The 13,393-nt window shown below is 58.7% G+C and overlaps 1 protein-coding gene across 1 annotated transcript; it reads right to left on the minus strand.

Moving 5' to 3' along the window:
* Window positions 1-370: 370 nt before the first annotated feature.
* LOC128973955 (inner centromere protein-like) lies at window positions 371-13,254 on the minus strand. Its single transcript, XM_054390452.1, has 17 exons — window positions 13,118-13,254; window positions 12,707-12,820; window positions 9,823-10,445; window positions 8,839-8,890; window positions 8,240-8,273; window positions 7,594-7,657; window positions 7,092-7,194; window positions 6,737-6,860; window positions 6,532-6,666; window positions 6,121-6,132; window positions 5,543-5,652; window positions 5,122-5,236; window positions 4,658-4,768; window positions 4,206-4,385; window positions 2,767-2,874; window positions 982-1,111; window positions 371-564 (listed from the first exon to the last, which is right to left on the minus strand). The coding sequence occupies exons 1-17, from the start codon at window positions 13,252-13,254 to the stop codon at window positions 371-373; spliced, it is 2,346 nt and encodes a 781-aa protein (XP_054246427.1).
* Between the last annotated feature and the right edge of the window lie 139 nt (window positions 13,255-13,393).

A 13,393-nucleotide genomic window follows, 5' to 3' on the forward strand; every position in this document is an offset into this window, starting at 1 on the left:
ATCCCAAGAGAGCTTCAGTGACCCTGAGAGAGGCCTGGGAAGCCCAGGAGAATTCAAGAGAGCCCCAGAGAGCCTAGGAAAGCCCAGGAGAACCCAAGAAAGGCCCCAAGGGGTGAACCAAGGGAGCCCAGAGCACCTTGGAATGTGCTGTAGAGAAAGGATGGTGCAGTGCCACCTCAAAGCTGGCAGGGACCAACCACAGCCATCCAGCACCACCCCTGCCCTCCCCACCTCAGAGGGGAAAGAAGGATGCAGGCACCAGGGCTTATCAAGAAGTTTTATTTCTGTACAAACCCAACCAAAACAACTTAAAATCGCAGACAGACAGCAGGAGCACCCCAGCACTGCCCAGGGGCAGGGCTCTGTGCCCTCAGGGTTTGCAACTGCAGGGGGGCTGGGCGCCGGGAGGGGAGCTCCAGACAGCCGAGCTGGTGCGCTTGAAGTACCTGGGCTTGCTCTTGCCGAAGATGTCCTCCAGCCTGGGGCTGAGGATTAGGCCAAAGATCTGGTCCACGTCCACCGGGTGGTAGTACTGGTGTACCACAGCTTGGTTTAGCTGAGACCCTGGGGAACGACCGCGGCAGAGACACAGACTCGCGAGCAGCCAGGCTTTGGTGCTGCTGGAGCTGCCTCAGCGCCCTGCCTGCTCCTTCCACGTCTGGGCTGCTCTCCCCCGGCCAGCGAGCGCCATCAGCAGGCTTCCTGCTCCCCGCAAAGCTCAGAGCCCTGCCGGCTCCACAGCGGCCAGCAGGACGTGCTGAGTTACCAGCACAGCAAACATCCCAAACCACCTCCGCGCCCCACAAGTGCCCCCTCGCCGGTGAGCCTCCCGGGTTCTGAGTGCAGCTGCAGCTCCTCCCTGCTCAGGGCCAGCAGCTGCTGCAGCCTCAACGCTGCTGGACTTGCCCTGGGGAGGTCCCAGGGCAGCACTGAGTGGATCTGGAGCTCCCCAGGGAGGGATCAAAGGCAACAGGAACCTACCCTCGGCCCAGGCAGGGACAGGTTTCCGGGGCTCATTCTCATCGTCTGTGGAGTCATCACTGTTCAGATCCATCCCATAGTTGTTGGTATCCACCTTCAGGGACTCCAGACAGGAGGCAGAGACAGACCTCTGAAAGCAGAGAGCTCCAGTGAGGGCAGACAGCAGAGCCAGCCAGGACTGGTGGCCAGCAGAGCCACACAGGTTGAGTTCAGCAAGCTGCCACTCAGAGCCCCAGCACCAAGGAAAGGAAAAGACACTTCAAGGTCTCAGCTCCCCCAGCAAGATGCTGTGAGGTGTTCAGGCAGGACCCTCACTCCTCCACTCCCAGTGTCACGTGCTGGGCATGGAATCCCACTGGGAAGGGAGGCAGAAATGAGAGCTGAGGGCTGGCTCACTAGAGCAGGTTCACTGCTCACACTCAGTCCCACCCCCAGCTCATCAGAACACCAGCAGGGCCACAAAGGTCACCAGGCTGTGCAGGGGACACCTTTGAGCCTCACAGGAACTGAGCAATCCATCATGTTCCCAACAGCCAGCCTGGGTGGAGATCCTCAGTAACCCCCAGAAGTGCTCAGATCCTTTTGGCTTCATGTTCCTGACCCTTGGGGGTTGGGCTCAGCCTGCTGAAAGCTGAGCTGCAGCAGGGGCTGCTCTCAGAGACCAGATCTGGGACAGCTGCTGGCCCAGGCCTGGCCAGGAGCACCTTGACTCTGCTTCACATCTGAGCTGCAGGGCAGAACCACACAAGCCACAGCTCCAAGACCCCTCCTGGCCTTATGGTGAGGAACTGGCAGGACCAGAAGGTCTGTCCTGGTTTCAGCTGGGCTTTGGATTAGTGAGATTTTAGCTCGTCACCCCTAGTGATCTGGGTACTGTTGGGCAATGCTTATACCAGGCCAAGGTCTGTCTGCCATGCCTGCCAGGGAGCAGGCTGGGGGCACAGCTGGCCCAAGGAGTATTCCAGGCCATAGGATGTCATGCCCAGTATATAAACTGGGGGAAACTGGCCAGAATGGCTTCTCAAGGACATCAGCCAGTGGGTGGTGAGCAATCACTTGTTTCCTTGAGGTTTTTCCTTCTTTTTGTTATCTTCCCTTTCATTACTCTCATTATTAATTCCTTTTATCTCAGTTATCAGACTGGCCTTGATCTCCACCCACAAGTTTCACTCTTTTCCATTCTCTTATCTGTCTCACTGGGGCAGGGAGGGAGTGAGCAGCTGCCTGGTGCTTGGCTGGAGGCTGGGGTTAAGCCAGGACACACATCTGGGGTCACCCCAGCCCTCACTGTGCTCAGGGGCAACCACCCCTGTCCCTCCCTGGGCCTTCAAAGAACACTGCAGGTGAGGTTAAGCCCTTGGCTCCCCTGATCAGCCCCCTCCACATGTTCCACAGCAGGTCTGTGTTCTCCAGAGCTCTGCCGTGAGCCACAGCTTGGAGAAGCCATGCAGGAGGGATGGAGGGAGGGAAGGCAGCTCCCGGCCCAGGCTTCAGCCTGGCCGTCCGCGCAGCTTTTTCCCCTTCCCCCACCAGACTCCTCGTCAGGTGCTGCCATCCCCCGGCCGTCCCCAGCAGCTTCCCCACCCTGCTTGTCCTCCCGGTCCCCAGTGCCGAGCTCTTGGCTGTGCAGCACGGAAGAGGGCAGCAGGGCCCCGGCAAACCCCAGCAGCCCAGGCAGGAGGATGTGCCCTGCCCCATCTCGGAGGGGTGACGAATCCTTCAGCTGGCCCCAAGCCGCAGCAGCCCCCCAGCCCCCCCGGAGGCTGTGCTGGCACCAGGACTCACCTTCACAGCTTTGCTCAGCCACGTGTCACAGCCAGCAGGCAGAGCTTCTGGCTCCCCGAGTTTTTTCTCCCCTCCCAGCTGCTGGGGCTCCTGCAGAGCATCCTCCTTCTGTTAAGAGGCAGGAATTAAGTCACTCCTCATTCGTGTTCACCCAAGCACAACAAGCAGACTCCCTGCAACTGAGTCAGATTTCCTGCACAAGCCCTCAGTCTGCAGAGAAAAGCCAACCCCATGACTCAAGAGCTGAAGCAGCTCCTGGCTTTGCTCAGGTGCAGACCAGCAAGGCCTGCAGAGCCCATGCTCACCTTTGCTGCCCTCAGCCAGGGCTCTGAAGCCACAGCAGCAGGCTCTGCTTGCTTCTCTCTCTGCTGCTGCCCAGGCAGCTGCTGCAGCACTTTGGGGCTCTCTTCCTCCTAACAAAGAGAAAAAAAAACCCTCACTGGCTAAGCTCCTTCCCAACCCAAAGCACATTTCCAGGCATTTCTCCTCCTGTAGCACCCATCAGGGGAGAACTGAAGGCACAGGGGTTCAGCAGGAGCTTTGTTGGGCTTACTCCAGCCCCTTCAAACCAGCATTAAAATGACACAGCACAGGGGGCTGGGTGGGTGGCACACACCTAGGGAGCAAGAGCAGCAAGATTCAGGACAGGAGGAGTTTGTCCTTCAGAGCAGCAGCAGCTGGGGGTTGAGTATTTAAGCAGGAGGCAGAAGAGGAGGGATACTGAGAGCAGGAGTGGAAAGATGTCCCTGTGCCACCCTGAGACAAAGAGCCTGACTGAGCTGCAATGTTCTGTGTCTAGGTGCAAGTGAAGTCACCTGGAGCCATCAGACACCTGGAGTTGTGGGGACCACACCCTCCAAACACAGCCAGGGAAGGCCACAGGAATTAGTTCCTTACTGATTTCCACACCTTCACTGAAGTGTCACAGCAAATGTCACTTGGAGCTGTTCCTCGAGGTGCTGTTGTGTGGCTGTCACCTGTCTTGTGATGGGGCTGAGAGGATTCCCCTGCCAGCAACAGGGCAGCCAACCCCAGTGGCTCCAGCAGAGCCTGTTCCAGCCCAGACCACAACATCCACCCATGTTTGGCTTTCACCAGGCCTGGCTGCTCCTCTGAACAGTGTCCCAACCCAAGGTCAGAACCCAAACAGTGCTTGGGAAATGAGCCTGACCTTGAATCCCAGGCTGTGTATCTTTTCCTTCCCAGCTCACCAGAGCAGCTGTTCCACAACCCCTTCCTTCCTCACCTTTCTGCTCTTCTCAGTGAGCCCCACTGGCTCCAGCTGTCCTGGGGGGGCCTTCTCTCTCCATCGCTGTTTGTGGTCCCTGCAGAAAGCCCAAAGCACAGCCCTGTACCCTGGATTGCAGCCTCTTGCTTCAGCACCCTAAGGCTGGGGGGCAGCCCAGACCCTTGGGGCAGTCTCCTAATTTCAGCATCACTGCCTGCATGTTCTGCTTGCCCATGGGCAGCCCCTCCAGGGCAGCAAGCAGCTGGTACCTCTCCTTCATGTGCTCCAACTGTCGCTGCTCCACAAGACTCTTCAGTTCCCAGACCTTCTTTCCTTTCACCTCATCCTCTCTCTTCTGCTGTGGTTCTTGCTGCTCAAGTTCATTTTCCTCCTGAAGAAGAAATCCTTTATAACCCTTCAGGATCAAGTGTGGAAAGAAAGGACATGAAGCAAATGCTTGGAGACAACCTGGCCTAGCTCTACTTCCTTCCTACCTCCTACACCCTGCTTCTCCCTCCTGTTCAAACCCACACCTGCTCTAACAGACAGCACGGACCCAGAGGTAGTTGTAGCCTCTCTCTATCCTCCTGGACAGGACAGTGCCAGGTCCCCTGTTCCTCCTTCCCCTTTGCATGTGCAGGAGGGATCTGGAATTGCTCTTACCCTCCTCAGGGCCTTCTGCTTCCTTGCATCAGCTTCCTCCAGCTTCTTGGACAGCTTCTTCTTGCTCCGCTCCTCTGCCACCTTCTCATCCCGCAGCTGTGAGGGACGGACCTGAGAAAGCCACAGGTCTGCTGCACCCCCTCAGGACACACAGATCCTGGTCCCAGCAGAGGATGGGGATTGCTTCTGAGCCCCTGTGGTGTGCCAGGAGCTGCTGGGACTGAGAACACCCAGCAAGCACTACACATGCTCCAGGTTTAGAGCCAAGCTCATGCAGCAGCTCCTCAGGAGCTGAGTGTCACAGCAGGAACGTTCAGGACCACTACAAGGCTTGAGGAGCAAAGCCTCCCCCAGGCAGGCAGAACTGCAGTGGCCCCAGCCCAGGCCTGCCCAGCCCCATGCCTGCAGGGGAGCTCCCACCTCCCTGCTTTGCAGCTCCTGCCCAGAGCTCCCCAGCCTCTCACCTTCTCATCACTCTGCAGCATCTTCTGCTCCATCCTCTTCCTCCTCTTTTCTTCCTCCATTTGTTCTACCCTCTCCTTGGCCTGCAGTGCCTTCCTCAGCCTCTCTTCCCTCTTTCTGGGACCAGAGGGGCTGTCAGTCTCTGCCCTGCACCCAGGGGGATGGGGAGCAGGGCCCTGCTGAGGGCTCCTCTGCCTGCTCTGCCTGGTCTGGGCCCCAGCATGCTCCTGGGCTAAGCTCAGGCAGCAGCAGCTGCTTTGCACTGGCACATACCAAGAGCTCACTGCCAGGAGCATCAGGGCTGGGGCTGCACTGTGCCCCTTCCACACAGTGGGCACAGAGCTGGGCACAGCCATGCTGCCAGCTCCCAGGCAAGCCAGTGCTGAAGCAGGGAAGGGGCAGGAGCTAAGGCACCCAACTCACTGTCTCATCTCTGCCTGACGTCGTCTCTTCTCCTCCTCCACTTTCTTCCTCCTCTGTTCCTCAGCCTCCTGCTTCTTCCTGAGGCTTTCCAGCCTCTGCCGCTCCCTCTCCTGACAAAGAGGAGCTCAGGCTGCACCCACTGCTGGGGCCTGTGCCCACCCTTGGGCTGCTGGTGCCCAGGCAGCTGCCAGCAGAGGAGAACCACCACAGGTTTGGCAACAGTGCTGGCCCAGCTATGGAGAGTGACAGGAGGGCAACCCCTCAGGGACCCAGCTGCAGGGGGAAGGAGCAGCTCTGGGGGCCACCTGCAGCCAGCATTCCTTGCCTGGCACAGCATCACCTGCACCAGTGAGAGCAGGGCAGAAGGAGCACAGGGACAGGCTTGCTAAAGGCCTTCCCAGCAGGTCCCAGTGCCAACAGAACACACCTCAGAGAGGCCTTCCAGAGAGACCCTGCCACTGCTGGGGCTCCTGGCCTGCCTGACACAGCTGTGTGGGTGCCAGCATGAGGGGAAGGAACTGCCCATGGGGAAGGGGCACAGCCTTGTCCAGCCCCTGCCATCACAAGGGTCTACTTACAACAAAGTCTCCCTGTAGAGAAGAGAGAGAGAAAAAAACCAACTGACTAAGGGTTTGGAAGTGCCACCAGAACCTCCCTGACAGTATATCCCTGCTACACCCACAGTGCCTGTCCCTCAGCCCCACAGAAGACAAATTCCCACTGCAAAAAGCTCCCCACGAGTGCCTCCACCAGCAGAGCAGCTGCAGGAGGCAGGTCTGAGGTCTGGTGCCAAAGAGCCAGTGCTGGCCTGTGGACAGGTGACACAAGGCATCACCCCGCAGTGCCCCCCTGGGGATGCTGGAGTGGAGCTGTGAGGGCAGCCTGCCCTGAGCCCGCAGGATGCTCACACTGCTGTGAGCCAGCAGCTCCTCCTGCTCCCCCAGCAGGCCTCCCCAGCCCCAGCCCCGGGAGGGGAGGGGAGCTCTGACCTTGACAGCAGGCCTGGTGGGGGTGTGGCGCCGGATGAAGCCCTTGATGCCCCCTCCCTGGGCGGGGGGCCCGGAGCTGGCCAGCAGCTGGCTGCACTGCACTGCCTGCAGGAAGTTCCTCAGCGGCCTGACCACCTGGGAGGGCACACAGGAGGTCAGACCTTGCCCTGGGGCAGGTGGGGCAGGGGTGACAGCACCCACTCACCTTGCTGGCTGGGGAGGAGGAGGATGGGGGCTGGTTTGCTGAATTCTTCTGCTTGTCATCCAGTGGGGACAGGCTGCGGGGGCCGTGCCAGAGCGCTCCCACTGCCTGCCTGCAGCTTCTGGTCCTGCAGGCATCACCAGAGGCACCTTAGCTGACCTGTGTCTGCTTCCCAACAGCCCTGACCCAAACACAGCCCAAGGAGTCACAAGAGACAAGGTTTGACAAATTCAAGCCCACATTGGGAGTGTGAGGGAGGAGGCAGGGGAACAACCCCCCCAGAGCTCTTCTATAACTCCAAAGGCCAAGCCCCAGTGCCTCCAGCCTAGGCTCATTGCTCCTCACAGCTGTCTCCTACCAGATGTGTGTGGGCTTCTCCTGGGGCTTGGCACAGTGAGGTGCTTCCTGGTTCTCCTTCTGGGGCTCACTGCTCAGCTTGGCACAGCTTCCTGTGAAGAAACCTGCAGCCAGCACCACAAGGAAGTCATCCATGGGGGCCCAGGTCCTGGCTCTGGTATGCTCAGAATCCCAAGGATGCCACCAAGGGAGGTGCTGGAACAGAACATTGCACTCTGTGCAAAATTCCAGGTCCAGGAGCAATCTTTTCCAGGTCCCACTTGCTTATGACACAGCCTGAGGCTGGCCAGGAAGGTGTCTCAGGGCCTGGGCACACTGATAACACAGCCTTGCTTATCTGACTGCCTGTGCCCCATCTCCAGGGCATCGGCAGTTTACCTGAAACATTACCCTGCCTGCTCAGAGGAGCCTTTGGCTCAGCAAAGCCCCACATGTTCCACAGGCCCTGCACTTTGGTGCCTTTGGGCCTTCACTCAAGCAATGCCAGAGCAGCCCTAAGTTACCTTGCTGGTGCTCTGCCTGGTGCTGAGCAGAGCTTCTGCTTGAGACAGGGATGTCCTCAGGAGCCTGCAGGAGAAGGGAACAGGCATCCCCTGAGCAGCTGCTCCAAAAACACAAGGGAGCTTTGGAGGTCTGCTGAGCTGCCACCACCCCGGCCTGGAGCAGAGCCACCTGAGGGCAGCAGCTCCAGGCCAGAGCTCTCCCCTCTCAGCTGGCTCACAGCACAGCCCCAGGAGAAGCTCTGGCAGCCCAGAGGAGGGAATGTTTCCTGGTCCTGGCTGCAGGTGGCCAAGCAGAGCAGTGAACCTGAACTGGGCCCCTGGTGTCTGCAGCTCAGAGCAGCCACACCAGCACTGTGCCCAGCTGACAGGTGAAGGCTTGCTGCCTGCTGGGGCCCTGCCCAGCACCTCCAAATGCTCCATCCTGAGGAGGCCTTATCAGGGCATGAAATGTCTCTGCCCAGCAGGAGCCAACCAGCTGCCCAAGCCCCCAAAGGGCAGCACCAGGCTGTCAGCACCTTCCCTGAGCTGGAGGGACGGGACAGGACAATCCCTGGCCACGATCCTTGCACCAGAGGCAAGACTCAAAAGGCATCAACCCAGGCATGGAGAGGGGCAAAGAGGCTGCAGGTTGTTCTTTAGAACTTACCTCTGCACCTGGGGGGTCTGCTTCCAGCCTGGGTCTGTAAAAAAGAAGAGCCACTTGAATTATTTCAGCTCCTTAAAGGGTGAGTCATGGGGAGGAGGTATGATGGAGCCAGCCCAGGGCAGCCTGGGCACATGCAGGTCAGTCTGAGCACAGCCAGAGGCACAGCACCATTCCAGCCAGGCCACAGAGGTTTCACCACACTCCTGGGTACCAAACTGAGGAGCTGAGTCCCCTCCTACAGAATTGCCACACAGCAAGTGAAGAGGAAGCTCCAGGAGCTGTAGGCTGAGACCTAGGTCAGAGCACTGCTGCCTGCTCTCCAGCACCACCAGACATCCAGGAGTTAGTTCCAGCCAGGAATCCCAGGACAGAATTCCCATGCTGCTCGGCATGTGGCATGGACTGGGGCCCCCCTCACACAGAGTCTGACCTCACCATGCTCTGAGCAGGCTTCTGAAGGGCAGGGCTGGGCCTGAGCAGCACACACTTTGAGCTGTCAGCCCCCAGGGGATCACCACCTGGCAGCCTGCTACAGGGCCTGTGACACCCAGCAGGGTGCTGGCTGGTTACTGCCTGCCTGTTCTCCATGCCAGCCTAACCTGGTGCTGCCTCTCACATCATCTTCCACAAACACCTCCAAGGAGTTTTGGCCTGGAAGAGAAAAGCATCAGCTGCTGGGGGGAGCTTCCCCAGAGCCACAGCACACGGCTCAGGTCTCTGCAGGCTTCCCTCCCAGATTGCTCATCCCAGCTTTGCACACCAGCACCACCACTTCCCCCAGTGCCACTGACAAACTGGTGTGGGCTGGGGAGGCAGAGCAGCAAGGCAGCAGCAGCTCCTCTGCCTGCTCCAGCTGCACAAGCAGCCTCCTGCCTGTGTCAGAGGCAGCACTTCCACAGTCCATCACTGCAGCTCCTGCTCCCCATGTGGCTCTGTGCAGATCTGGGGGGCTGGGGCTGATTTCACCCCCCAGCATCACTCAGCTCAGTGTGACAAGTGCCTGGATACAGCACCTCAAAGCTGACAGCCAGGCACCATGGGCCTCCCTGCTTCAGCAGCAGCTACCCTGGCTTCAGAAGGAGCTGAGAGTCCAAACAAGACCTTCACAGAGCAGCAGAAGCAGGGGACAGGAGGAGCCACCAGGAACAGCCTGGATCTCTGAGCCTCCTTCCCTCCCATGGGCTGGCACTCAGTCCAGTCACTCCCTCTCACCCAAGACACATTCATGCCCCTCTGCCATCTTCAGCCCTGTTTCAGGGGTTGCTGTAGGTTTTGGGGCTTGGCAGATCACAGACAGTTAAGGTTCTACCCAGGAACACAGCAGCCTCCTCTGAGGGGCAAACCACACACGTGGCTGGATCCAGCCAGGCCACATTTGCCTTCCACCACCTCCAGCCTGTGCCCCAGCTGAGCCTCCTGCAGCAAAACACGGCCCAGCAGCAGGGGAGGGCCTGAAGGGCACATCCAGATTGCAGGGGCCAAAGGCTGTGGGACAGAAGACCAAGAGATGGAGATCCCTCCCCCCCACCCCAGAGCCAGGGCTGGGAGAGCCACAGGAAGGCAGTGGGGCTGCAGGCACTCACTGCTCACTCTGCTGCAGGCTGAGGACGACTCTCTTGCTGCTGCCTTCCTGGAGGCGGCCCTGCTGGCAGACCTGCGGCTGATGCCCTTCCTCCTGCTGCCCAGAGGGCACTTCCCTGCCAGGGAGGCCCTGCGGCTCCAGCGGTGCCCTGAGCAGCGGCGAGGGTCTGCTCTCCCTGGGGCTGCTTTGCAGTTGGAGTCCTGGAGGCCTTGAGGAGACTGATCCCCGGGGAGCACTGCAGCACCTGCAGCTCTGGGAGCCCTGGCAGTGGAGGTTCTGGCTGCTCCGGGGCTCTCTTCCTCCCTCGCTGTGGAGATCGCAGCCACAGGAGAGGCCTCAGGCAGCCCAGGGGCTGTGACCCCCCAGGGCACCTCCTCCCCACTGCCAGCCCCGCAGGGGGCACCCTGAGGAGCCGCCTCCACCAGGGGAACTGCTGCTTCTGGTGGCCACGTCCCAGTCAGCACTGGGCACTCAGCCCCAAGGCTGGCCTGAGGCTCCCCTGGGCAGCTGGCTGTGGGCACCTGTGCCCCCTGGCCCGGGCTCTCCGGTGGCAATTTGCTGAGGCGCCGCTGGCAGCTCGGCTTGGACAGCACCAGCTTGGTGCTGTTCCTCCTCCTGGATGACCTTAAACAAACACAGTGCAAATGAAGCCATGCAGGAACGCTCTGCTCTCAGGTGGCTCTGAGAGCAGACAAAGCAGACAAGTTTGGGGTGACTCTGGGAGCTCCTTCCGCAGCGCTCCCCCCCCCAGCCCTTCCCTCATGGCTGCTGGCAATGCAGGAACTGCACCTGGGCAGCTCCAGATGCCCTCTGACAGGCCTAGGTCCAGATTTTTCTGGAACTCTTTAGGAATGGCTGCTCCTTGCAACCAATAACCCTCAGTGCCAGGCAGAGCTGGCACCAGGGCACAGCAAAGTCACTCTGAAGCCACCAACTCCTCCCTGTCTGCCTTGAGCAGAGCACAGCCACACTGCAGGCATGGTGCTGTCTCCCATGGCTGGCTCTGTGTGGGAGCCTCCCCTGCAGGAAGCCACAACATCCCAGCCAGGAGGAGAGGCTCTGCTGGTCTCTGCAGACAGACTTTGACCTGTAGGGAGGCAGAGACTTGGAAAGCAGCCACAGCTCTAAGGGTAGGGAATAGACTGGGGAGAGCCCAGCACAGACATACCATGAACACAGCCAACCCCTCCTGCAGTTAGGACTGAGGAATTACCTGAACCAGTTGTTTAAGAAAAAAAGGATCTGGCATGCTAACCACCTCCAGCTCTATGGCTTCAGTGAAACCTGAGCAGCTTTAGAGAGGCCTGGGGAACTGCAGCAGTGAAATCCTCTCTGCTGTGTTTCCAGAGAAGCATGGAGCCACACAAGCAGCCGAGAGAGGAGAGCAGGTAGAGAAACCCACACCCAAAGGAAGCAGCTTGGGCTGTCAGAGTAACCCAGTGGCAGACAGGTGAAGACTGGAGATGAGGAGGAAAGCTGATGTGGAAGCAGAGAAAGCAGTTGAGGGAGCCACCATGGTGTAGGAACAAGGTGGTACAGCCCCAGTGTCTTGTCCTGCTGCTAGGGTTCAAGCTGAGACCCTTTGCCCTGCTCCCTCCAGCCTTGCTTTCTTCATTTCACATCCTGACCTCCAGCAACAAGAGGGACTTGTTACTAGATCCAGCAAAACAGACTAATTGGGAAATGTGTAATTAACCACTAGAATAAGAAATGAGGTTTAAAATACACACTGATGAGCCAGCAAGGAGAACAATGGCCTGGTCCTGCAGGACAGACACAATGTGCTGCGCTGCAGGACCAGCTTCCTGTTGACACCCACCTAGGCTTTCTGTCACATCAGCAGATCTGCCTCAAAACTAAGTTTAAATAAGGAAAAAAGAGAGGCAGGGCCTTGTCTTCCCCAGAGGAGCAATCCAGCTGATGGCTGCAAACTCACAGTGCCTCTGAAGAGCTCTCCCTGCTTACATCTGCAGCAGCTGCTTTTCCTGCACCACACACATGAACTTACCAATGCTTCCTCACCATTCCTGCTGCTCTCTCCACCCTCTATGACTGCTTCCCAGCAGACTTTTAGTTCTGACTCTTGCCTACCAACTCTTGGTTATCAAAGTTTAAGTGCCTTAACACATGAACTGTTTGCTTCTGCACAGCCAGGGATGAGCTTTGTGTCACTCTACATCTCCTCAGCTCCCAGCACAGCTCATCTCAGGGAGGGTTTCCTCAACCACCTTGTGCTGGCCATGAGACAAGAGCAGAGCCAGCTACAGTGACAGGCTGAGGGAGCAAGGCAGCCTCACAGCCAGCCTTGATCACAAGAGCAATTGCACCAATCTGCCCTCATATGTGTCTGCAGGCAGCTTCTGGCTGCTCCAGGCCCCCTTGGGAAGCCTCACCTGTAGCTGGTTCTAAGCAAATCACTTGGAATCTCCTCTGCAGCCTCATCACAATGCCTGTGAGCCTCTCTGCCTGCCAGCTCAACCAACCACCTGCTTCTGCACCTCACAGGCAGCAAGCTCTGCTCACAGCTTCCCTCAGGCACTGGCACAAAATTCGAGAGAGTGAACCCCAGGAGCCACCTCAGGCCAAAAATTGTGCTGAAAACAAACCAAAGCAAATGCAACACAAAGCCAAAGAGACAGGAAAGCAGAGTATTGGCTATTCCTTGTTTCCAACCAGAGAAAAACAAACCTGAAAGTGAAGGAGAGCAGCCAGCTCTAGCCCAAACCTTTGCCAGAATCAAAATACTGATTGAGTCTGACAAGCCCTCTCAAACGTATTTGCTGAGTGAGGGAACAGAGTGCCTGCTGTAGGCTCATTCTATAAGCAGTCACTGCTTTGTTTGGCTGTTAGAGAGCAGCAGAGCCAGCCCGACCCAGGGCACCTACCTCCTCCTGCTGGCCTCCTTACCGTCCTCTTTCAGGCAGGAGGATTGCCTCTTCCTGGGTCGCCTCCTCTGGGAGGGTGTTTTGGACATTAACTCGGGTTCAGCCCCAAAGTTGCTGTTGAGCAAACACAGAAGACAGCAATCGCTTTCCCCTGGCTACGTCTAACATTGCTGCCCGCAAAATCATGGTCCCCCCTCAAGGGCAAGTGCTGGGTGAGGAACAAGCCAAGGAGCTGTACCAGCTGCCTGGCACCGAGGCTCGAACTGAGCTGCTGAACCCACAGCTACATCAGCTGCGCAGCTCACTGCCCAGCGGGTCCCTCAGGCTGGGGCCGGCCCGCCAGCAGCTGGAAACACCTAGAGCTCAGGTAGGTCCCTGGAGATGGAAAAGTCCCCTGAGAGCAGCCCCTACCTATCTAGCATCCTCAGGCCCTGCTCCTCCACCTCCCGGAGCCAGGCCAAGTGCTTGTGCTCAGCATCATGGAGAAACCGGGACAGCCTCTGCTCGCACACCTCCAGCAGCTGCAGGGGACCGTCAGCCGCCGCCATAGCCCTGTCTGAAACACAGGCTGAGGACGCAAGGGCTGAGGACACTTGGGGACGCTGCACCGGTGGAAGGGAGAGCACCGGCGCGCCCCCGCCTCAGACGGGGCTCGCTGCGACACCCCGGCCGGATGCAGGCTCTAAA

This window comes from Indicator indicator, chromosome 21, assembly GCF_027791375.1.
Source record: "Indicator indicator isolate 239-I01 chromosome 21, UM_Iind_1.1, whole genome shotgun sequence".
Classification (NCBI taxonomy): domain Eukaryota; kingdom Metazoa; phylum Chordata; class Aves; order Piciformes; family Indicatoridae; genus Indicator; species Indicator indicator.

Bases quoted from the DNA above. Each gene is read 5' to 3' on its own strand.
- LOC128973955 (XM_054390452.1), bottom strand. From the start codon at position 13,254: ATGGCGGCGGCTGACGGTCCCCTGCAGCTGCTGGAGGTGTGCGAGCAG. The intron at 2,875-4,205 runs GTGATGCTGAAA...GCCTCTTAACAG, and splicing joins GCAAGCAGAACATGCAGGCA to AAGGAGGATGCTCTGCAGGA. The intron at 565-981 runs GTAGGTTCCTGT...GTCGTTCCCCAG, and splicing joins TGTCCCTGCCTGGGCCGAGG to GGTCTCAGCTAAACCAAGCT.